General features: G+C 32.6%; 1 protein-coding gene across 11 annotated transcripts; it reads right to left on the bottom strand.

Annotated features, from left to right (window-relative positions):
- Positions 1-7,709: 7,709 nt before the first annotated feature.
- LOC112292639 (transcription factor ABORTED MICROSPORES) lies at positions 7,710-13,112 on the bottom strand. 11 transcript variants are annotated; one of them, XM_073539207.2, is made up of 8 exons: positions 12,221-13,112; positions 11,633-11,700; positions 11,345-11,475; positions 10,213-10,344; positions 9,381-10,058; positions 8,603-8,938; positions 8,289-8,459; positions 7,710-8,192 (listed from the first exon to the last, which is right to left on the bottom strand). In XM_073539207.2, the coding sequence occupies exons 5-8, from the start codon at positions 10,002-10,004 to the stop codon at positions 8,088-8,090; spliced, it is 1,236 nt and encodes a 411-aa protein (XP_073395308.1). In that variant the 5' UTR covers positions 10,005-10,058; positions 10,213-10,344; positions 11,345-11,475; positions 11,633-11,700; positions 12,221-13,112; the 3' UTR covers positions 7,710-8,087. The 11 variants fall into 11 exon arrangements, with proteins under 11 accessions (XP_073395308.1, XP_090112289.1, XP_090112291.1 ...); XM_090256163.1 differs by having other exon boundaries at positions 11,333-11,475; positions 12,221-13,092; XM_090256165.1 differs by having other exon boundaries at positions 11,333-11,465; positions 12,221-13,041.
- Positions 13,113-25,541: the final 12,429 nt, after the last annotated feature.

The raw sequence follows: 25,541 nt of genomic DNA, 5'->3' as shown, positions 1-25,541 counted from the left end.
AGATTGGAGTAGGAGGCCATCTAATATCCAATTAGATTATCTTTTTTTTTTTCTTAATTGGTCATGTGATTGATTTCATCTTTTTTGTGCTTGTTCTTAACTAAGATATTAAAAAGTGTGCAAAATTTGAGTTGATATCAATGGTTCGATTATTAATTATTGATGTTCTATTTGCTATAGAGTTTGTTAAGACTTTGTTTAAAATCTAAGATTTGATTAAGATTGGTTTCGGATTTGGTATAGGATTTTCTTAGGATTTGGTTTAGAACTAGTATAGGATTTGTCTAAGATTTAGGATTTCATTAGGGTTTTAATTAAAATTTGACTTAGAATTTAGTTAAAGATTAATTAAGATTTGACGTAAGATTTGACCTAGGATTTGATTAAGATTTAATTAAGGTTTTAATTAGGATTATATTAAGGTTTTTATTTTTAGTATTTTTTGAGATTCTTTTTATTTCTTTATAGATTTATTTTTATATTTTTAAAGATTTCTTGTTATTATTCATTGGAATTAATTTGGAACTTCTTTGTATTTCTTTTATAACTTCTTTTAAAATTTATTATTGATTGGTCAAGTTTTGATTAAGATTATTAAGGTCTATTTAAGGTTATTTAAGATTCTATTAGAATTGGTAGGATTGTTCTTATATTTTTACTTACCTTCCATAGCTAGGCGCCTGGTGCGTTCTCAAGCAAGAATACACACAATACGACAATGCACATATAGAAAACTTACCTTGCAAGTCAAAATATGTGTCTTACAAACTCAATACATTTTGGAGGTCCTATAAGACACCGCCACATAGCTCCTAATTAAGAGTATATATGGAAGCAAGAGTGAAGTCTTCTTTACTCTTGTCAATGCCTTTCGAGTCTTTAGTCTTGTTTTAAAACTTTTTAGTCTTCTTGTCTTTGGCTATAGCTATTCTAGTTTAATACTATAGCATCTTTGAGTGACTTTTAAGTTCTTTGAATGACAAAAGAGTGTATTGAAGATTCCTCTCTTCAAGCTTCATATCTTTGATACTAAAATCTAATCAAAACCTAACTAAATCTTAATCAATTCTAAAAATAAAAATAAAAAAATCTAAATAAATTTTAACTAAATTCTAAAGAAATCCTATCTAAATTCTAATAAAATATTCACCAAATCTCAAATAAATCCTAGAAAGTCCTTAACTAAATCCTAAATAAATCCAACAAGAAAATAAAACCGTAGAAACTTCTTATTTAATTATTGATTTTACCTAAGATTTTTTTATAATTTTAAAATCCTAATCTACAACATATGCAAGAAATTTATATAAAAATTATACATGCAAATTTAGAAAAAGATGAAATATTTTTCTTAAGAATTGAAGGGCCTTAACATTAAGCTCTTAAATCCAATATCTTTGTCTTGAAAAATTATTTATTTACTCTCAAAATTTTTACAATTTTTTTTATTTATGGTTTTTTCTATTATACTGATTTTTACTTAAATCTAGCTAATAAATTATTTTAGATCTTAAAGAATCCTTACTTGGCCTTAAATCTCTAATTCTAAAAACATGTATCTACTTTAATTCTAATAATTTTTAATTTGATTGTTTATTTTTATTCAAAATTTATTATATATATTTAGCACAATTAATTTCACAAATCTAAAAAATATTATTTTTAGATATGTACCAAAACTTACAAATTTATTTGAAATATAATTCTAACTTTAATTTTTATTGGTCAATTTTATTAAATCTCATCCTAATTTTGCATAAAGTTATTATAAATTCAAAACCTCCCAAATTAATGCTCTTTTAACAAAAAAAAATATAGACTAAAATTTCTACTACTTCTCTATTATTTATCTATAATTCTTAAATTAAATTTCATAATATTTTCAATAAATCTTATTTAGATTATTAACTTTCATGAATTCAATTATTTTATAGCCATGTTATAACACAATAATGCTAATAAATGTTCTTACTTCTATAAATAAAGATTTAATTATTTAAGACTTATTTCTTATTATTTTTTAAAAAATATCCTTAAATATACTATGAAAAAAAACTAAGGTTATAAGAAATCCAATCTATTTAAAGATTATACTTTTGCAATCAAAATTAATCCAAACATACTAAATTAATAAAAGATATTTTGATATTAAATATTGTTAAGATATTATGGCCATTTTTTGTTACATGTGTAGAAATGATTTCATTAAAAGTATCTCTAAAAGACAAAAATCAACTATCTATAACTTCTATATGTACTAATTTAGTTTTTTTTATTAATAATATTTTAAGATTTTTAATAAATACTTCATTTAAAAAATAAGTTAAGACTCATGATTCTAATAAGAAAAAGACTTTATAATTTTTAATTCCTAACAAATATCTATTGTAAATCAAGAAGAAGGTTTAAAAATAGAATATGATTATTATAAGATATATAAGAATCTAGCTTTTTAATTTCTATTCTAACTAAGAAAACTTATTTTTTGACACATTATTATTTTTTAATAGATATACTTCTTATTCTATGGTTGCATTTTTTTTATAAAAATATTAAGTATTATATTTAGGTACTCCACAATATAAATACAATCTTTCTTGATGGCACAAAGATTTTTCTTATTCAATTAGAAATTTAGAATATATTGTATCTATTTGCATATCTTTTACTTTAAAATGTATGTATTAAGGAGATATTGGTGTAGTACAAAAATCATAATGATGTTTTGGTGTACTTATATAATTCTTTGATCAAAACTCAAAAAGTCAATTATCACATATTACAACAAATTGAATTGCTTGATCCAATATTTAAAGATCAAATAAGTTTAATATCAACTTTTTGAACTTATATTATAATCTATAGAAAAATTATGATAAGAAATAATTTAAAAGTAATATTTTAGTAAATCCGGCTAGTAATCTTAATTTAGGTAGATTTAAATTTGAAGCTAAAACATCAATTTCATTCAATTGATAAATCCTCACAACTTTGATTTTATACCATTAAACTTTATAAGAACACAATTTTTGATTTTTTGACAATACTTGTGATGCTTGTAAGATGCTCTACTATAAGAGGAGCTACTTTTATAAAAGTAGATATTGAAATAGCTCCAACCATCTTTACATCTTTTTTCTAACCAATCTTAATATTTTTTTTTATAATAAAGTGAGTTGATGTATTTCAAACAACAATTCTTTAATTTATTCTAAAATTTCTACTTATATATCTTTTAATTCTTTAAACTTTGCCATAAGTATATAATAGAATAAATATATATATCACTAATAATAAGATGCATCAAGAATAAAAAACTACTTCTAAAAACAACATTGGTTTAGAAGTAAAAAATCTACAATCTCTAACAAACTTACATTTTTTATAGAAAAAAGATAAATCTATTTTAATTAAGAAAGATAAAATTCTAATAATATAAGCATATTCTAATTAATCTATTAAGCACAAGAAGTTAAAGAATATACACAAAAAAAAATATACATCAAAGAAGTAAAAAAGAAAGAAAAAGAAAAAAAAGAAAAAAATCAATATTCAAGAAGTAAATATAATATCTATTAAAAAGAAAAAAAGATTAGAGACTCTTTAAATATTACTAGTCTTCATTAATTATTCATAGTAAATTGGATTTTTATTTTTCTTACGTCATTGAAAATATAATATTCTTAGAATATAACTTCTTAGAAAGAAAGAACAATGAAGACAGAAAGATGACATTCCATTATTTAAACATATTCATAGAATTTATTTTAATCTATTTTGTAAGAAAACTTAATAGAGTGAAGAAATATTAATATACATCAGTTGAAAGAATAAAGAAATAATTTCTTATATTTTTTGATTACTTATATCTTAATATTTAATCTAGTGACAATTTAATCTATATATTAGTGCATAATAAAGTCTTTATTTAATATTAATTTCTAATGTTAAATTAAAAATTTATTTAAATATTATAAATTATAATTCTATTTTTTTAATTTTAATCTATTTTACATAAATTAAAATCTTTAATTAATTGGAGATTGAATTGTACTAGCAGTTTGTGCTTTAAAGAATTTTCACTTACCATTCAAATAATTTTTAACTTCTCCATTGTCTTATTTCTTTTGTTAATGTAGTCTAGTTCTATTGTTAATCCATCCATAATTCTTACAACTTGAGTGGCTTCTTCTACCTCTTTGTAGAAATTATTATCTTTTTAATCAAAGAATAATACTTTATAGAAGCATCTCAAGTCCTTCTAAACTTTAACCACAACTTTCTTATAAGTCAAATGAAGAGCATGTATTATTCTTTTAGTTAGAACTGGCATTATTTTTTAGACTTTCTTTTTGCTAATTACAAAGTTGGCTAATACCTTAGGAATAATCATCTCTAATAGGAGTAAATCTCAGATAAATAAATAAACTATCCTAAAGAAATAATAAGAAATCCTAAATAAATTATAAATAAATTATAAATAAATCCTAATTAAATATTTAAAAAATCCTAATATAATTTCAATTAATTTTTTATTGAATCCTAATACGATCATAAAAAAATCCTAAAAATATCAAACAAAGCTTAAATAAACTCTAATAAATTTTAATAAAATTATAATTAAATATTTTAGTAGATTTCAATTTTTAATGATTATTATATTAACCATTGATCTTAATTCAAACTTCTATATAACTTAATTTACTAGTTAAGAAATAACTTATAAATTTTGAAGGAAATCTAATTTACACAATGGAAGAAAATACTCCTAAATCCCTTGCATGACAATAGTTTTTCTCTAATCTCAAAGCAAAACCTCTAGCTTTAATATCTCACTTTTGAGGTATTAATTTTTTTTTATTATTTTGCGATAATGTAAAAATATTAGTCAAATACTAGCATACAAAGATTTTTTTCTAATTTGACTTGCAAACTTTTCAAAATCTAAAAAACCCTCATTGACCTTCAAAATCCAATTTTTGAAATCCTAGAGCAATTAAATTTCACTTAAATTTGATTTAACCATCCAATTAAGCTAAAATTTATAATACATATTCAACACAAATAAATTCACAAATATACCAAATTTCACTTAAATTTTTGCTACAAAAACTATACAATGTACTAAAATAAAATTTCATTTTTATTCAACATAAAAAAAAGTTAACCAAAACAATCATGACTTTGCAAAGCTCTCACAAAGTGAATATGCTTTTAAATCCATCAAAAGTAATTCTCATAAAAACTTTATCAAGTCTAATCTTAATTCTACTTTGATTGACAAAAGAAAGCCGTATTTGCTATAGGCGTGCACTTTTGTGCCTCAAAGTCTTGTTTTGACTTTGGTTCATAACAAGTCCTTTGTAGGTATCAACCTAAGTTTTAGCTAATTAGTTTTTTTTTTATTGCTATTTTTTACTTCTATCTAAAGATTCCTATAATATTAATATTACTTATCTACCTTGTTTTGCCTTATTTATGGTCTTACAAAATAAGTATAAGCTCTTTTTAAAAAAGACAAGATTGGCACTTATTAGTTTTACTTCCTTTTTAATTATTATTTATGGTTCTAAAGTAATTTTCTACTATGTTTTAAAATAAGCTCTTTTATAATATAGAATTCTTTTTTTTATTAAATAGTCTTATTATAACATAATAAGATAAGTCTACCTTCCAATATTTAGCTAGACTAATATTGATTTGGTATTTGACTTAAGTATCAAATATATAGTATTGGAGGTAGAATTGGTTCAACACCAAAGTGGATTTATGTCTTAGTACAAATTTGCTTTTAACATTTAGAACATAATAAGGTTTTTTCTACATATACTATTATTATTATAAATTATATGTTAATATATATATATATGTTCAAATCTTAAAAATAAAAAATAAAATATATCCTTATTTAGCTATATAGACAAACTAAATATTACATAAGTCAAATTAGACTCATTAAACAAACAATTGCATAAAGCTAATTTGTAAGACTATAATACAATTGTATTGTGCATTAATAATATGTTAGTTATAACAAAAGAAAATAAATGATATAGATATGTCAAACATTTGATTTAATAGATAATTTGATATAGAACATTTAGAAGTTTTTAAGAGAGTTTTAGATATTGATGTTAATACATATCAAATAAAATATATACTCTAGATTTTGTATAGAAGATGTATTAATATATATATTGCATCTTAGCATGATAAAAGAAAAATAAATAAATACTTGTTTAGTATCTCATTTTATATTATTTCCAAAAATAATTTTATTATTAAAGTTAAAATATTAAAAAAAAAAAACTAATATTACATATGTAAGCATAATAGACAATTTCTTAGATGCAATGATGCAAATTAGATCTAATATCCTATATGTTAGAAATAAATTAATAAATGTATAAAAAATCTATAGAAAAAATATTAAAATAGATATTTTGCTTTTTTAAAGGATTTAGAAATATTTGTATCATGTTTGATGCAATACATAAAAAAAATTAAAATTATTACAAAGAATTAAATGTATAATTCCAAAATAAAGTACATAAATATTAATTATCATTATAATTATAATATTATTATTGATTTTAAGAACATAGATACACAAATGAATTCAAAAAATATGTTGAAAAAACTAATAATAGTTATTTAAATTTTTGAATGTAGTATGTATTTGGTATAAAAATTTCTATTAATATATAATATATTATTGCTTGAGTTATCTTATTAAAATAATAATTATATTAAAATAAGAATTATTAAAAACATACCTTATATTTAATGTATATGTATTTATATATATATATATATATATATATATAGTAGAGGGATTTCTTAGCATAGAGTTAAATATGTATCTAAAAATTCTAAAGAAAGGCTGAAGGAACCAAAGATCATATCTCCACAACATAATGAATATTTTATTTGGTGGGCACTTATAATTAAAAAATATATATTATTTAATAATTTTAGACACTTAAGTACTTAGCTTGATAAAACTATAGTTATGTTTGTGTGTTTGTTTAAATTTTAGTACAATAAATTTATTTTATGTTTATTTCTTTTTCCATATGTGATTTTGTATTAATTTTCCAAATACTTGTAAACTTTGATCTATGATCTATATTTAGCTCATTAATAGGTCTTATAAAGTATCAATAATATTATAAACCTAGAAAAAGAGGATCAATTACTTAGTTGATTATTATTGATGCTTTTATAATTGCCTTTTAATTGTTCTTTTAAAGTACCATTAACTATAGTATTTACCTCATATATTATGACAAAGCATCAAAAGCTCTTTATAAGATTGTGATACTGTATATATTGTATTATGCCACATATTTTTAAAATAATGTCTTTCTTGAGAATCTTTATTTTGATTTTAATATAGTGATAGTTGAAACACTGTAAGTGGGTTATCTTGCAATTATACAAAAGAAAAGTAAAATAAAATTATATTAAAATTAAAATAAATTTGTTGTTTGTTGATTTAATGTTTACTTAAATCGAAATGCACAAAAATATTTTCAGTAGATGGTCATAATTATTTTATCTAATTTTTTCGTATTTTATACCATCTCACTATATATCTCACTATCTTATAAAGCAAAGAAAGAACCAAGACCTACAACCAGTGATGCATAACTTATCACCAGAAAATACCATAACCCAATCAACACAAAACTCAAAGCCTGCAACAATTCAATAAATCATTTTTAACAATCAATCAATTACACAAAAGTCGTTTACAATTACGTCAGCCAAGAACGTTCTGTTTGTTTCATATATGCCCAGCTCTTCAAACGCCTCTGCAAGAGAACTTTTCACTCTACGCTCTTCTAATGAGTAAAGATTACTACCGATGAAATACTCTCATCAAAGCCATTCAATAGCCTAAAAGACTGGTTTCACACACACACAAATTTACATATATACAAAAAGTAGATATATGACTATCATATTATATTATTATGTGAGCTATAGATTGGCAAATAGAAACAAGCTGTAAACCACAAGACTTGGGTTCCACCTCAGCTGAGAAAACAGCGGAGACGGGGAGATTGCGGAGGATATGGCGATCAGTCCAGAAGCTTGGAGGCGAGGACTGTGAGCCCGTGTTGAGCAACGGCATCCATCAAAGCCTTTCTCACATGCTCGGCTTTCTTGGTGCTGCAGTCTCTCGTCTGCCACCAAGGCCAAGCCATCAGGTCTCAGGTCCATGCACACACAGAAACCCAACGGAGAAGGACTGCAAAGTTGTGAAAATCACATGTGTTTACCTCGACGATGAATGTGTCGTGCATGTTGTCTTGGAAAGCGATGTGGTGAGCAGTTAAAATGTCCACGTCCAGCGATTCCAAGGCTCGCGTTAATTGCACCAGGATTCCTAGTCCTTTCTGGCAGGTGGTCTTCAGCTGATAGGTTTGCTCTTCCAGTTTAGCTACTTCCATCTGTAAACAACCGAGACGGATCTCAATGGTGTGGGAAGACTTGAGAAGACCAGCGTGGACGATGAACAGCCATCCATGGCAACGCTTGAGCTGGGAAATAGGAAGGAAGTAAAGGAAGGAAGTTCCGAAACGTATTGACTTACGTTTAGAATTTGTATTTCCACAGTTGGAGAGTGACCTGGACTTGGGTCTTGAGGATCGACTAACGAACTCGAGGCTGCCATGACGGTATTGTTCAACTCAATGACTGGCTTAACTACCTCTACAACTTGTTCAAGTGAGGTTCCCCTGCCTGCAGCATGCTCTTTGGACTCCGTAGATCCAGAGCCACCAGAGCCACCAGAGTCTTCTTCTGCCACACAATTGGCAGAACTCACTTTTTCTTCTATTTCTGCAATCTCCTTCTCAATAGTTTGGATTTGTTGTTGGAGCTCCTGTACGTAAACAATCGAATCACCGATAATGGACGCCTTGTCCATCTGTAAAGTCCATGAATCAATCTCAAAGTTTAGCAGATGCATCACTCAGTAGTAATGATATTACTGTTAGCAACAACTCTAGCCTCAGATACATTTCAGATTTGGTAAATGAGTTGAATCTAATTTGTATCCAATTGTTGGATGTCAGGGAAGGTTACGTCTAACACCGATAAAAATCCAAGACCTCAAAAATCCAATACTTAGTTTTAAGATACTGTTGTTATTTTAGTTTCATCTTACTTACAGTAGTAATAGTAGCCTTGTGCCGTCTACAATATTAGATGAATATTTACGCAGGAGTGTAATTAAGGGGCACAGTTGATGATATTCCCACTACGTTTCCTTGCCAGGTCAACATCGATAAAACTGTGACGGGATTAAATCCTGAGGTTCAAAGTCTGCAGAACCGAGGAATTTCGGTAGTATGACTATATTAAATTACCTTGCTTATCTTGGGCACCAGTGAGCGAAGAGAATATAGCCCATCGTTGAGTTTCTTCCTCCGCTTACGCTCAGAGACAAGATTCTTCGATGCCAGTCCCACTGATTTCATCTGATGCTTTCCTCGTCCCTGCGCAGCCTCAGGCTCCACAAAGTCCTCGCTAGATAGAGACCCTGTCCATCTGAGCAGCCCCATTTCAGAACCTGTCGTAGTCTTCACTTCTGAATGCGATGCTGAAGCGCTAGAGGGGTCACTCGAACTCGGTGGTAGCCGCTGCTTGACGCCAGAATTATAGATCCATTGAGCTAGACTACTAGATGCAGAATCTAGCTCGTGTGAGAACTTGTGGCCTTCTGCGAATCGTGCAAAGTATTGTGATTCCTGGATGACTGCCTTGGTGGCATTAGCATCGAGATACTTTCTAGCCGTAGGAAAATCCAGTGATTGGTTCGGAGTCAATTCAGAAGGATCCAGTGAGTGTTGACAATTTTGCAACCAAGCTTGGAACTCTAAATCCTGACTCTCTTTGGTTGGTGCTAATCCAATCTCGTTCAAAAGAGAGTCTATTTGATCCAGACTCTCTTTGGTCGCGTTCCAGTTACAATTCCGCTTGGTCTCGTCCATGTCAGAGTTAAACTAGTGCAATTTCTTAGATTTGTGTCACTTGAGCACTGCTCTCTGTTTTATATTGTTTTGTTTAGATTTTTTGTAGTTAGTTTCATAAATAGATCAGATTGAGTAACAGAAATGAAGCGTTGTACGGAAACACCATGGAACAAAACTTCAGATTGCGTTGTTATCTAATCAGAAGATGTTCAGTACAGCTTTTTACCAGCTTCGGCCAACTGACTAGAACGATTGTAGACGTCAGCGTTCGTGGCCAGCACTAGAAGAGCATCCGTTCTTTCCATCCTTGTACCCATAATGGTCAGATCCAATGGTTCAGGCAAGGGTGCTTCTCTAGCTGCACAAAAGTTCACTAAAAGTTAACATCACATGCAGGCTTGTTTAATGTGCAGAAGAGAGCAAGTACCTCTATGCGAAATTATGTTTGAGTACAAACTAATTCTAAATCAACTTCCCTCTAGATTTGAGTTATTCATGTTTTTTTAAAGAAAGCTCCTTGTACCCTACCATTCTGGGAACAGATCAAACCTCCTCAGTAACTGCAGTGATCAACAATTACGAAAGTCAAGTCCACGGAACTACTCAAAATCACCCACTGTTTGTATGCTATTTTAACTCTATTGATCGTTTCAGAGGACCAACGTACACATCCTACAGTACGGAATTACGGTCATATGAACTAAACTACAGTGTCATGCGTCGATACGCTTCAAGTGTCATTTCAATAGTCAAAATGCCTAAAATGTAAAATACCTTCTAAGATGATTAATATAACTGCCCTTCTAGGTGTGTTGCAAACTATAAGAAGTCCCATTTAACTCTTGTATCATGTGAATTCTGTGCTTCCAGAAAATACGTCGTGCAGGGCGATGTAAGCGAACAATTATCTACTCACAAAGGAGTACCCCGACGATCTCTTCACTCTTACAGCGTTGCAACTCGTGGGAACCTCTTAAAACCGATATTGTAGTAACTATGTACGTTTGAACCAGAGAAACTCATGAGTGACGTTTATACACGTCCTGTTTATCTTCAAGTTTGGAGGAACCTTCTTTTTGGCAGGACTAAGGTTTAATTGGACCGTTGCATATGGCTGCACTCATCGTAACTTAATTTTAATTAGAGGTCGATTAATCTGCGGTTCTATCTACAGAAGGAAGGATGAGGTCCTGGATCTGCAGGAAAGATCACATAGCTCCAAATATTACACGATGCATACGATCCGGCTATTTCTTCTACTCCAGCTATTTAACCCAGTGTTTGTACTCCAGCAACTGTTTGGAAACTTAATTGAATGACTATGTTTGGCAAACCAAATAAAATACCTTAAAACTCACGTTGAGTGTAGGCAGTTCCGAGAGACGTCTGCTTTTCAAGCAAATTGTAAATGCCTGATCCCACTCCGGTGCAGGATTATTCAATCTTCCAGGCTCTGCTTCCCAGTGTTTGTACTCGATTCTGAAAATCACTGCGCGCTACAGTTGCTCAGAAAACAACTCTTACACATGGTATACTTAGAGACCACACCAATGTGACCAACCATGCGAATGCTCGTCTAATCGAATAGATTGGAAAACGTACTAATTCAGCCCAGAACACTTGGCAATACAAAAAGAAAATCATACCACATACAGCTGACTGAACTGACAGCACGGGCTGTTACGACTGCATGAACTTCTCAACCCTAAATTAGCTGTTCCATGTCAACAAGCTCCATGTGAGATAGAAACCTCCAATTGAAGATGATTTACAGATGCAGGGTGTCAGGTGCCAACTCAGTAAAACACAAAAGCATCACTGTTGTCCAAATCGAATAGAAGAACCTTTAGAGAAATCACGACGTCTCTAAATTTACTAAGTCTCATGTAAGCAAGCTGTACTCAGAACACATTCGTGAGAACATGTTTTTCTGCTTAACAAAAACTGAATGTTGTAAGGTCGGAGTAGGGTTAGTAGAGAAAGACCGGTCTGAAAGAATCCGATCGCCTACTTTTCAACACGAAACGAAGTTCAGTAAAGAAACCAGAATATTTTAGCAATCATCAGGATACCAAAACCAAAAGCAGCACACTGGAGCTGAAGCCAGCAATCGCTTCAGACTCCCACGAGCATCACACTTACAGCGTGGTCATTAAGCCTGTTGGATCTCAAACGGTCATTTGGGAATCCCAAGTAGAGACGAAAGGGTGGGAGGTTTTTCCAACAAGACTTACCTGGCTAGAGAAGAATGCTTGAAGGGAGATTAAGAGATGCAGCAACTCAAAGGGCTCTTGACACCGGATCAGTTTCAACAATAGATACTGATACTCTCCTCAACAAGCTACAACATCAGAAACCCCTGATGCTGTGGGCTTCAAGTTCAAGAAAATTGACATAGAAACTTGAAGGCGAACCCCTAGAATCTAGGAATAGCTCCAAACACCTCCACTTGAGCGCTGCGACAGTGGATGCATTGTAAACTAGTCCCTCACACAACTCAAAGCAAGGAGGGAGCGAGCGTAAAAGGGAGTGTACCATATTTGCATACCCCCATTCTGACCAGCACCCTTGTCGACTGTCCAATTTTCCCTGCAATTCGATAAGCCTTTCACAGTGACAAAATTCAGCACTTTAAAGGTCTTTCTTCACTAAGCTTTCCATCTGCGGCTCTGGAAGATGCCATTGCCCACTCACACTATTAAATTACCAGAACACCGATCTTGTAGGTTTCGCAAACGCATCCGTGGCCAACCCATTGCTCCGAGTCGACCACTGTCGAGCACATGCACCAAAACGCTTGAGCGACCTGGTGGAACCTCGACGTGGAGGAACCTTGACAGGCTCAGGTGGGCGAGCCGAATACGAGTCGAAATTCGGGCTGGCAACCTTGCAGCACACCAGCGCAGGCATCGACGATCAAAACAAGACGAAACGACGCAGCTTCGCGGAACCGCCAGGGAGGCGTCACCAATACCACATACGCAAACTACGAACAGTGCAGATTCGCAACGCCAATTCCTCCCGCGAGGCTCACTATATGCGGAGCCTGCGAGCTCACTAAATTTTGAGTCGTCCACGGTCCCCGGCCTAGACCTCTAGACATGTCGCATCGTTGCGATCCTTTCAATGCATTGAAAGGATCGCAACGATGTGTGGGTGTCAATTCCAGGAGCCACGTTACATCCTTTAAATTGCATGCCTAGTTCTCGCTGCTCTGGTAGTTACAGTACTTCTCCTCAGTATTAGAACTATAAAATTACTATTAGGGTAAGTGGTTCTGTATTTAGTAATATTGTTCTCCTTATTACATTGTGTTTGAAAACGTGTTTTATGTCGTTGAGGAAGGTCAACCAAAAGAGTTGCAACTCCTTGACATGGTGCGGCTCTGAGTTCTGATCACTACAAAATAAATTGGTTAATTTTTATTAATTCGTGTTTTCGAATATGCTTTTTTAAGCAAACTGGGATGTAGGTCTGGTTCTCCTCCAAGCACGCCTAGTGGGAGGAGTTGGGCGAGCTTTGGACCGGACAAGGGTTTTGTAAAAATAGTATTGAATTATTATTTTGTTTTTTGGTGTCATAGTACAATTACTTGCAGATAGTTTCATACTATGAACAATTCGAGTGGATGCTAGGTGGAAATCAAAGAAACCAAATTCTATGAGTTTCTACATGAGATACAAACTTTGAGTGACTTGAAGCCAACTATAGTGAATATTGCAAGTAACTTGAAGGCACAAGATTTGATGGACTTCTTCTAAGTTGGAAAATAGAAATTATGAATGAAGTTAAGACTTAATAGAATGAAAAATTTGTAAACTATTATTTGCTATCATATAAGGTGAAAATAGTAAAGTCTTGGCCACTACTTAAGTAAAGTACATTCCTATCAATATTAGATTTTATAAATCAAAAAGTGGCAAAGAAAGAATTGATAACTTTGAACAACTCTTATAAAGATTGTTTCAATTGATGAAGGGACTTCTAGAGGTAGAAAATGAAGCTAAGATTTAGAAGAGTTATATCATTAGGAACTTATATATAACTCTTGTCTTATTCTATTTCATTAAAAAAAATGTTGTTCTGATGTTCATTTTATAAGCAAATAAATTGAATTGAATAAGGGCCAAGATCAATAAGATGGAATGAATATGTATAATTGAAAAGAAATTTTTATTATAATCTAACCTCGAAATTTGATTGAAGTCACATGTAATGAGACGTATTTTGAAACAATTAATATAGTTGGATTTCTTTAGTTTGACCTTGAAAATCCACTTATGAGTGATTGATTGATAATAAAGAGGTAATTTTATAAACATCTAAGTATCATTTATTACATGTGAATTGAGTTCTTTTGTTATGGCTTATTGCCAATGATGAAAAATAAATGAAGTTATTGCTTATTGATATATATTGGATTCTAAGAGCACATTGGCCAAGATGAGTGTAGCTTGTTTGAATTTTGAAGATAGTTAAGAAATGATTAGGTATCAAGGTAATTTAATGTCATAGTGTTAGGGACATAGTCCTTAGACCTTTCTAGAGACAAGTTTCTAGAACCTTCTAGAAAGAAGTCTCTAGAAACTTCCAGAAGATTCTTTGAATATTCTTTTAGAATATTCTTTAAAGATTCCCTAAAGATTCTTTGAAGATTTCCTAAAGATTCCCTTAGAAGGCTCTAGAAGATTCTTAGAATATTCTAGTAGATTCTAGGAAGTTACTTGAGAAGCTTCCTAGCTCTTGGGTAGTTGCTCGAGAAGCTTCATAGTTCTTGGGAAGCTTCTTGATGCGCTTCCTTAGAACCATAGGCCAGTAGTATATATAGGAGTTGAGGCTGAAGAGTTCTTCAGTCTCGACAACACATCTCTTGAAGCTCTAGCTCAATTCTCTTGGCGTTGCTCTTGTACTCATCTGATAATCTAGTTCTTGTCATTTCTTCTTGAACTTCTTGTTTAGATTTCTTGTTTGTATTTTTGGTCCGTGACAGTTTGTCGAGACTCCCTTTATCTTAATATCGGAGCTGAATCCTTCTTGTTTGAGAGCGGATTACCCCTCTTCTTGAAGGTATTCTAGCGCTTTAGGGGTTGCGGATTACCTTCCTCTAAACTGATATTTTCTCAATCACAATATCAGAGCTTAGTTCTTTGAGGCAGAGAATGGACTACCCCCTTCCTTGGAGATACTTGAGTGTTCTAAGGGTTGCGGATTACCCTCTCTTGGACTGATATTAATTCCTTCTTTTTGTTTAGCATAGCTAGTAAAAAAGACTGTTAACATCGATTTCAGAGCTTTGCCTTCTTGATAGAGTGCGGATTACCCCTCTTCTCGAAAGCATTGAGGCATTTTTAGAGGTTGCGGATTACCCTCCTCTAAAACTGAAATCATTTAGTATTTTTTTTTCTTTTCTCCGAGTAGGTTTTAGTGACAGGTAGTGCTACAATTTTCTCCAAGAGACTTAGCAATTTCTTCTTCTCTCAAAATTTTAATCCATCTATTCTCTAAATATGGAAGTAGACCAAATCATAGACAATGCATCTCCACAAGTAGACAATAGAGTGGCAACTCTTGCAGATCTTCAAGCTCTTATGAATAGTATACGAAAGGAGATTGCATTTCTTCGCAATCCAAGTAAAGAACCTCAAATTGATCTAGTGACCAAAGAAGCTAGATGCGAAATTCATAGCCTACAACAAGAGATTATTCGACTGAGAGAAACAAGACATGTGTCATATACGACCCCTATGGATACTTCAAGGATTAGTACGAAAGAACCAAAAGCGAGTATGCCAGACAAGTTTGACGAAAGAAGAGCCAACTTCCGAGGTTTTGTGCAACAAGTACGGCTTTACCTACGCCTATACCCTTCTCGTTATCCGAATGGATTTACCCAGGTTGCTTTCATAGGTACTCTTCTACCAGAAAATGCTCGCTCTTGGTTTGCTCCACTATTGGAGAAGGATTCTCCAATATTGTACGACCTAGAGGCTTTCATAGAGAGACTTACTGCTGCGTTTGGAGATAGCGATCGAAAAAGAGTGGCTGAAAGAAAGATACAAAATCTGCGACAAGGATCACGTTCTGCTGCAATCTATGCTGCAGAATTTCAACAGCTTACATGTGATCTTGATTGGAATGATAAGGCGTTCATGACACGATTTCGATATGGACTGAGAGATGATGTCAAGAACTTATTGATCACAATGCCTAAGGCGGATACTTTAGAAGAACTTATATCTCAGGCAATTATTTGTGACAACCGCCTCTTTGAATTACGACAAGAAAGACGATCAGGCTGGAGAAATGATGGAGCATTTGCTACATTTTCAAAAGGTCCAGAGAATCACTCCACAGATCCTGAACCCATGCAAATTGATGCGGTACGTTTCAAACCCCTCACAACTGAGGAAAGGAAGCGACGGTTTGAACAAAACTTGTGTTTATATTGCGGAGAAGCGGGCCATAAAGCTGTAGATTGTCGGAAGAAACAGAAGCCTCAAACAACAAGACTCAGGAGTACAAGCATGCAGGAAAACAAGGGCGCCCAGCCACAATAGGGACCGTGCGGTTGGACATCTCAACATCCAAAATTAATCAAGGTCCCTTTCTCTCAGCTCAACCTTCAGATTGTTCTATGGTACCTTTACATCTGGGTATTCAAGAACTACAAGTCAATGCTTTGTTAGACTCGGGTGCATCCGCTTGCTTTATAGATGAAGAGTTTGCCAAGCTTCACAATATTTCTCTTGTAAAGAAACTTAAGCCTGTCCATGTAGAAGTCATAGACGGACGACCATTGTCTTCGGGCAATGTTATCCATGAAACTAAACCATTGAAGGTACGTCTTGAAAACCATGAGAGCAATATTGTGTTTAATGTTATCAAGACTCCTTCATGTCCTATTATTTTGGGACTATCTTGGTTTGATAGATATAATCCATTGATAGATTGGAAGTTGCGGAAAGTGACATTTCCAACAAACTCCTTGAAGGTGGAATCTGCCAATACAATGTCTAGAAACAAATCCTTGTTTATAGGTGCAAGGGCTTTCATGAAGGAAGCCAAGCAAAATACACCTCTTGTCATCTTCGCAACTCCGACTCGAAAAGATGCAACTCCGACTTTGGTTATTCCAAAGCAGTATGAAGAATTCAAAGATGTCTTTGAAAAGAAGAATGCTGATATGCTGCCAGAGCATCGACCCTATGACTGTGCCATTGAATTGCAAGAAGGAGCACAAACACCTTTTGGACCAATCTACAATTTGTCACAGACGGAGTTGACTGAGTTGCGGAAGTACATTGACGAGAATCTAGCCAAGAACTTCATCTGTCATTCGAAGTCGCCAGCTGGGGCACCAATCTTATTTGTGAAGAAGAAGGATGGCTCACTACGAATGTGCGTGGACTATCGAGGTCTCAACAAGGTGACAAAAAAGAATCGCTATCCACTGCCTTTGATCTCTGGTCTTCTAGAACAACTTCGGCGTCCAAGGATCTTTACAAAGATTGACCTAAGAGGAGCTTACAACCTTGTGCGAATTAAGGAAGGAGATGAATGGAAGACAACGTTCCGAATAAGGTATGCCCATTTTGAATAAAATGTCATGCCATTTGGTCTTACTAATGCTCCAACGGTCTTTCAACATATGATGAATGACATCTTTCGAGAGCATCTAGACGATTTTGTTGTCATCTATCTAGATGATATTTTGATATTTTCTAAGAACGAGGAAGAACATGAGAAGCACGTTCGTCTGGTACTCAAAAAACTATGGGAGCCAGGACTCTATGCCAAATTGGAGAAGTGCTTATTTCACCAAACTGAGATGGAGTTTTTGGGATTCATCGCGACTACGGAAGGCTTGAAGATGGATCCAAAGAAGGTGGAAGCAATCATGTCTTGGGAAGTTCCGAAGACGATTAGGGACGTACAATGTTTTCTTGGATTTGCTAACTACTATCGGATCTTCATCAAGAATTATTCTCAAGTTGCTGCCCCCCTCACTCGGTTAACGTGTAAGGACAAGCTCGAATGGGGACCTATCGCAGAAAAAGCATTTGAAGATTTGAAGATGGTATTTACTACAGCTCCAATCTTGGTACATCCGGACTTTACAAAGGCCTTTTATTTGAAGACAGATGCTTCGGATTTTGCTTTAGGAGCTGTACTTTCACAGATGGGCGTAGATGAGAAGCTCCATCCAGTTGCGTTCTATTCTCGAAAATTCTCTGCTGTTGAGATCAACTATGAGATCCACGATAAGGAACTCCTTGCTATAGTAGATTCTTTCCAAGAGTGGCGCCACTTTCTCGAAGGAACTACACATCTAGTGACCGTATATACGGATCACAAGAATTTGGAGTATTTTATGTCGGCTCAGGTTTTGAATCGGCGTCTAGCTCGGTGAATTATGTCGCTATCCAGGTTCGACTTTGTTATTACTTATCGGCCTGGGAAGCAACAAGGGTTGTCCGATGCATTATCAAGGAGATCATATCTCGCACCAAAGGCTGGAGATGCAGCATTTGATCAACAGTGCACAACATTGTTGAAGCCAGAGAAATTTCGGCTCAACGCAGCTATTGTACCAATTGATGCTGACTTCCTCGACCAGGTACGGGCCGCAACCATTGAAGATTCTCTAGCCCTTGATATCAAGCAACATGCTAGTGATGATAAATTCAAGATGGAAGGAGATCTAGTATATTTTGAAGAGCGGTTGTATATCCCAAAAGGGCCAACACGACTCCGAGTTCTTCAATCTCGTCATGACTTTCCAGCTGCGGGACATTTTGGATTCAATAAGATCTTGGAACTTATTTCCCGTGATTTCTGGTGGCCTCAAATGTGGAAGGATGTGAAAGATTTTGTTGTATCTTGTGACATTTGTTCAAGATCCAAAAACCCTCGACATCGGCCTTATGGACTTCTACAGCCATTGCCTATTCCGTGCCGACCATGGTCTTCGGTTTCCATGGACTTTATTACGGATCTACCACCATCGAATTCATTTGACAGCATTTTTGTTGTCGTAGACCGGCTTATAAAGATGGCGCATTTTGTCCCTTGCAAGAAGACATCGTCAAGCGAAGACATAGCAAGACTCTTTCTTGATAATGTGTATCGATATCATGGTCTACCAGATGATATCGTATCGGATCGAGGAACCCAGTTTGTGTCAAAGTTTTGGAAAACTCTTTTTGAGATATTGAAGGTGGATATCAAGCTTTCTTCGGCATTTCATCCTCAAACGGACGGCCAAACAGAACGGGTGAATCAAGTTTTAGAGCAATATTTACATTGCACCATCAACTATCAACAAGATGATTGGGCCGCATATCTACCGCTAGCTGAGTTCGCATATAACAACACCCTTCATGCGTCAACTCAACAAACGCCATTCTTTTCCAATTATGGATACCATCCAAAGCTTGACTTATGGAGTTCGTCAACGATTAACAATCCGATATCTGAAGGATTGGTGAAGGAGCTTTCGCAGCTTCAAACTACATTGAAGCTTTCAATTGCAAACTGCCCAAGAATCTTACAAGGCGTCCGCGGACAAATTTCAGAATCAGGCACCTAAATTCACGATTGGAGACAAAGTTTGGTTGCTTCGACGAAATATTAAGACCAAGCGGCCATGTGACAAATTGGACTATCGGAGATTGGGACCATTTGTTATCCAGAAGCAAATCAATCCTGTAGCGTATCGTCTGGAGTTACCAGCTACTATGAAGGTACATCCTGTCTTTCATGTTTCTTTGTTGGAGCCTTATCGAGAATCGTCTTTTCCTGGAAGAGTACAATGTCCACCACCTAGCATAGAAATAGAGAACCACGAAGAATACGAGGTGGAAAAGGTCCTGAATTCATGGCAAAGACGGGATAAATTAGAATACTTTGTGCATTGGAGCGGTTACGATATTAATGAACGAACATGGGAGCCAGCCAAAAATCTCGCAAATGCGTCGCAAAAGGTACAGGAGTTTCATCGACGATATCCTGAGGAATCCAAGCCGGTTCAACGATAGCTTCTTATGGAAGCTTGCTCATCCAGAAAACAGAAAAGAGGAGAGAGCACCACCAAAATTCATAGTTGATGTAGTCATTCTCTCCAAGATAGCATAGAACTTTGTTAGTAGCCCAAGTTTGTTCTTATTGTTTTAGCCTTTGAATATGGATAGCCAAGATACTACACTTGTCATGTCATCTCAAGCAACTAGCTGACGAAGATGACCGCGAGATGAAGAACCGCTTGCACCACGACGATGTCGAAGGATTCCGAGCAACAGATCGCTGGTGATGGTATTTGAGGTCGAGCCTGCCTACAATGGTCAGCCAGAAGGAAAGTTTGCAAGACAATTTCACAATGAAGACACGGAGGTTCATGCTTGGTCAGAAGTTGAAGGCGTGGGCCACTACCGTTGGCTTCAAGGACCATTGAATCACTTGCCTCGTGAACAACAATTGGAGTTCATAGCAGAGGTTATGCGACAGATCTTCATTTTCTTGCGTTGGTATTGACTGACGATAACATTGCTTCTCGGAGACCTCGAAGCTAAAAGAGGAGGTGATGTTAGGGACATAGTCCTTAGACCTTTCTAGAGACAAGTTTCTAGAACCTTCTAGAAAGAAGTCTCTAGAAACTTCCAGAAGATTCCTTGAATATTCTTTTAGAATATTCTTTAAATATTCCCTAAAGATTCTTTGAAGATTTCCTAAAGATTCCCTTAGAAGGCTCTAGAAGATTCTTAGAATATTCTAGTAGATTCTAGGAAGTTACTTGAGAAGCTTCCTAGCTCTTGGGTAGTTGCTCGAGAAGCTTCATAGTTCTTGGGAAGCTTCTTGATGCGCTTCCTTAGAACCATAGGCCAGTAGTATATATAGGAGTTGAGGCTGAAGAGTTCTTCAGTCTCGACAACACATCTCTTGAAGCTCTAGCTCAATTCTCTGGGCGTTGCTCTTGTACTCATCTGATAATCTAGTTCTTGTCATTTCTTCTTGAACTTCTTGTTTAGATTTCTTGTTTGTATTTTTGGTCCGTGACACATAGTTCTTTGGAAGGTTGTGCAAAGGAGGAACATCCTTTGTAGTGTGTGAGGACTTTTGAAGTTGGACAAATAGTGGTGGTAGAGAGAGTAGTTGGTCTTTGAAATCTTCATCAGAAAGAACATGGTTGGCTAAGTTTTCACCAAAGATATGGCAATATTGAATTTGACAAAGTTGATGCATATAATATCCTTATGTGGCATAATTTCTAAGTCCTTGGAAAGATCAATAAAGCATTGGCAATGGTATGAAGATCTAATCATATAACCACCAAGACAAGGTGAATGTAGATTTGTTGAAATAATTGCAAGGGATCTTCTATGTGGCAAAAGACTTAGTAGTAGAGAAAGGCTCTCTTGGATTAGAATAAGTAGATGTAAAACATACAAAATGAGGAAGTAGAACATTAAGCAAAAAAATCCACTTTCAATTAAGTTAAGAACAAAGAGTGAGTAGATTGTGGAAATGGTATGGTTGATAGTGACGTTGGTAGTACAATATATAGAACTAATAAAGATATTAGTTGTAGAAGCAATGAAGTGACTATTTCAAAAAAAAGAAGTATATGTAGTAATATAAAAGGGGCATTTGTAATTAATTCAAAGATAGTCCAGCCACTCTTATGAAAGAATAATGAATCTAATTGAATGTCACTATTAATATGGCTTGTTGGAAGAGACATAAGAAAATCAAAGGTAAAAAGTTCTTCCTAAAATACTATCTTATGAAATATCACCACGGCTATAGTGCTTAGATTTTAGAATTTGTATTGTTTTTTCATCAAATTATAGCTAAGTAGGATGTATTTGCCTTGTCTACAAATTATAAATAAATAGTCATTATTAAGATTTACTTTATGTTTATGAGGTGAAAATGGTTCAAAATTTATTAACTATTATTTTTTGTATGCAAAGTGATGAATAGCTTATATGTTAATGAATCAATGTTTTTTTTTCTTTCATGTGGTTTAAGAGCTTCCTTGAATCAAAATGCTTGTGTAAGGTACACTTGTGCATAAAATGAGGGAGAAAGTTCTTCTACATTATCTAACCAATGAAGGTTTTTTGTTTTATTTTTTAAATATTTGTAGTCTATGGTAGATTATTTTGAAGTTTTTCCTATTTGCCAATTATTTTGTATCTTTGCATCTTACAAAGAGAGCTTAGAATTTTAAAGATGAGCCTTTTATATTGTCTCCTATAGAATAAAGATTGCAATTAGCTTTTGAAGTGTTTCAATTCCTACTACGGACAATGTTTAAATTTTTATGCTATATTATGATTGTATGAACCTCATAAGGATGAAGGTTTCTATTTGTTATAGAATGATCACTCCTACAAAGTGACATTGTTGGATTAAGATCATAAAATTCTATGAATATTATGTCATATATATATATATATATATATATACATATATATTTATTTAGTATAATAAATTTTTCTTATAAGTATTTTGAGTGATAATATATCTAAAAAACTATGTCCTCTTTAGTGTCAACCATGCTTTGTTAGTTGTTTTGCATGCTCATACATGTGAGAAGATTGAATTATTAGCTAAATCTCAAATAGTTGCAAGGGCAACATAATCCTTCTTTTTCTAAGTAGAAGTTGCAGTTTTATTAATTGATGGTAATTATGTAGGTGCATTTACTTTTATAATAAATATTGATTCTTTTTCTATGCCAAAAACTAACTCCCATATTTTTTAACTCAAATTTTATTTGAATCTTTTATTTTCAAATGTTTTATCAAACGGCATCAAATTTTGGCCATTTTTTAATGGTAAAGCTATTTATAGCTATGTTCGTGAAGAAAGACGTCTATTAAGTGTCCTAATTTCTATGCAAAATGTCTTTAGTATGGCCTCTTCTTTGTGAGCTTGTTATTATTATTTTTTTAGAACTTGCTTTAGAAAGTTTTCAAAACTATGCTCTGATATCATATTGAAAGATTAAAATTATTGTTATGATAAATAATTTTATATTTAGTAATATTTGCTTTTGTTACATTATATTTTATAATGTGATTTATACTTTCAAGGACGGTACAACTAAAAGGATTGCAATTCCTTGACAAGTTATAATTTTTTGTTCCAATGACCACAAATTGACTATTTTTTATTAAGTGTTATTTTTTCATACTCAAAAGTAAAGTATCTATTGCCGCAACTCAAATTCCTCCCACTCACTCTAGATTTCTAGTTTTGATAATCATATCTAGGCCGAGTCATATCTTGCCATGCTTTAGGATGGCACCAAGCTCCACTACTGTTCCTTTTAATGCTTTTCATGGATATAGAACCCAAGCATAAAGTAGATAGATGAGAGAATTAGATATACACTCTTTCCTCCTTTTCTTTCTTTAGAATTTAGGCTTTTTTTTTTTTCTTTTTTTTTTTTTACTTCCACCTACTATTCCAATATTAATACTATTGCATTCGAATTATGTATACTTATTAGGTAGGACTCAACTTTTGGTAGTTTTTTCTCTTCTATGGATTTTTTTTTTTTATGTTTTTTTTTCTTCAAAACTAGTTGTTTATTTTGTACCATTATTAACTAGGCTAGTTTGAATTTTTATCAACTATACAAGATTAAAAATTTTATGGTTAGAATTTGAAGTATTAATATCTAAATGTTAATGGATTATTTTTGATAGTTTATTGTCATTGTATTTTGAAGGTGTATTGATTTTTATGTTGTAGATCAAAGGTTTTTTTTTTTTTTTTTTTTTTTTTTTTTGTACATATCATGGAAGAAATGTTACTTTGAGGATATATTCATTGTCAACATTGTTATTGATAATTTTATTTTTTTATTGAAGTTGAATGGTTGTTTAGGTTTTTAAAATTATTTATTTTTTAGAAAGATTTTTGTGACTTAATTATTAGGTTTTAAAAAGTAAAATATGTTAAATATAAAAAATAATCATAGTAGCAATATAAAACATTTGTTGCATAAGAGTACAAACAATGATAGAATATCTATACTTTGTAGATATAAATAAATTATTTAATTATCTTAATAAAAAAATTATCATATATTTTAAATACTATTTTAAATTTTAATGAAAAAAATATAATTTTGTCATAAAATTATAAATAAAATTCTAAAAAATATATACATATATAAGAACACATAAAACAAATCTTAGGATTTTAATAAAAATCCTTAAAATCAAAATACATAGATTTATAATTAAATATTTTAAAATGAACATGTGTTCATATGAAGCCATAAAAGTATTTTAAGGTTTTAATAACTATTCTTAAAATAAAACTATATAAATTATAATGATATTATTTAGAAAAATAAATATTTAAAAAATATTAAAATATAAAATAATTGTGCATATAAAAAAATTAAAATTAAGAGTATTTTTAAAATATTGTTGCAATTACTGGTTTGTATCACATGTTTTTATAAATAATAATTTTGAGCATAATAATTTTAACAACTCTGAAAAGAAGTAGAAAAAATTCTTATATTTTCTCATGTCATATATATTTATATAACATATACAAAATAAATGATAATAAAAAAATGACAAGATTAAGTTGATATTCATATTTATTATGATATAAATAATATCCTTAAATTGTGAAAAAAAAACTCAATTATCTTATATCTCTTTTGACCTTATTATTGAAAAACCTGTATAGTAATCCTACAAACTTTATTATACTAATATCACAAGTATTAGACCTTTTAAAACTACATCATTTAATATTTTAAAAATCAATAGTAATTTAGCATATTTATAAGTTCTTCCATTACTATACCGATTTTTTTTTTTTTTTAATTTGGTTCTTGAATTATTTTTTTGTTAAGTATGTATACTACATTTTTATAATTTTTTGCATTAAAAGTACAAGACACAATTTTTTTTTCTTATCCACATTCAGCAGAATCACAATTTAAATTACTTATACCTGTTGACTATTTAATAAATCAATGATTACTCAAGATTCATTGTTTTTGTTTTTGTTTTGTTTTGTTTGTTTGTTTGTTTGTTTTTTTTTTTTTTTTTTTTTTTTTTTTTTTTTTTTTTTGCAAAAAGTTAAAAATTGTTCCGTAAAAAGTTTAATGAGTTACGAACGCAACAAAGTCAGAGACCGATGCGATGAGATGCGATGTAACGCGATTTGACGCGAGAGAGCAGATGATTGCGGAGTGAGGGGGAGCCCATGTGGGGTCACGTCCAACCGAAATGCTTTTCTCGTCCAGCCCCACTTGCTGTGCCCCGAGAGCAGATAAACCATGGATCCATCCAGACAAAGCCACTCGAGGTTCAAGTCAACGTCACCACTATTACGGGACTATTGTCGCTTAAAACAGTCGTCTCCAGCTTCTTCGTCCCGGGTGCTTGTTCGTAGCTCCAGCCCGTCATTGCCCATTTGCAGGATCGGAAAGCACCTCGATGGCACACACAGTGCGCCTGTCCCGGTGGGCCTTCACAGCTTTCCAGAAGATTCGATTTCAAAGTTGAAAAGAAGGGT

The sequence above is a fragment of the Physcomitrium patens genome, chromosome 15, assembly GCF_059467195.1.
Source record: "Physcomitrium patens ecotype Gransden chromosome 15, ASM5946719v1, whole genome shotgun sequence".
Taxonomy (NCBI): Eukaryota; Viridiplantae; Streptophyta; class Bryopsida; order Funariales; family Funariaceae; genus Physcomitrium; species Physcomitrium patens.
The sequence above is the reverse complement of the archived record's forward strand: the minus strand, read 5'-3'. Positions and strand labels throughout refer to the sequence as shown.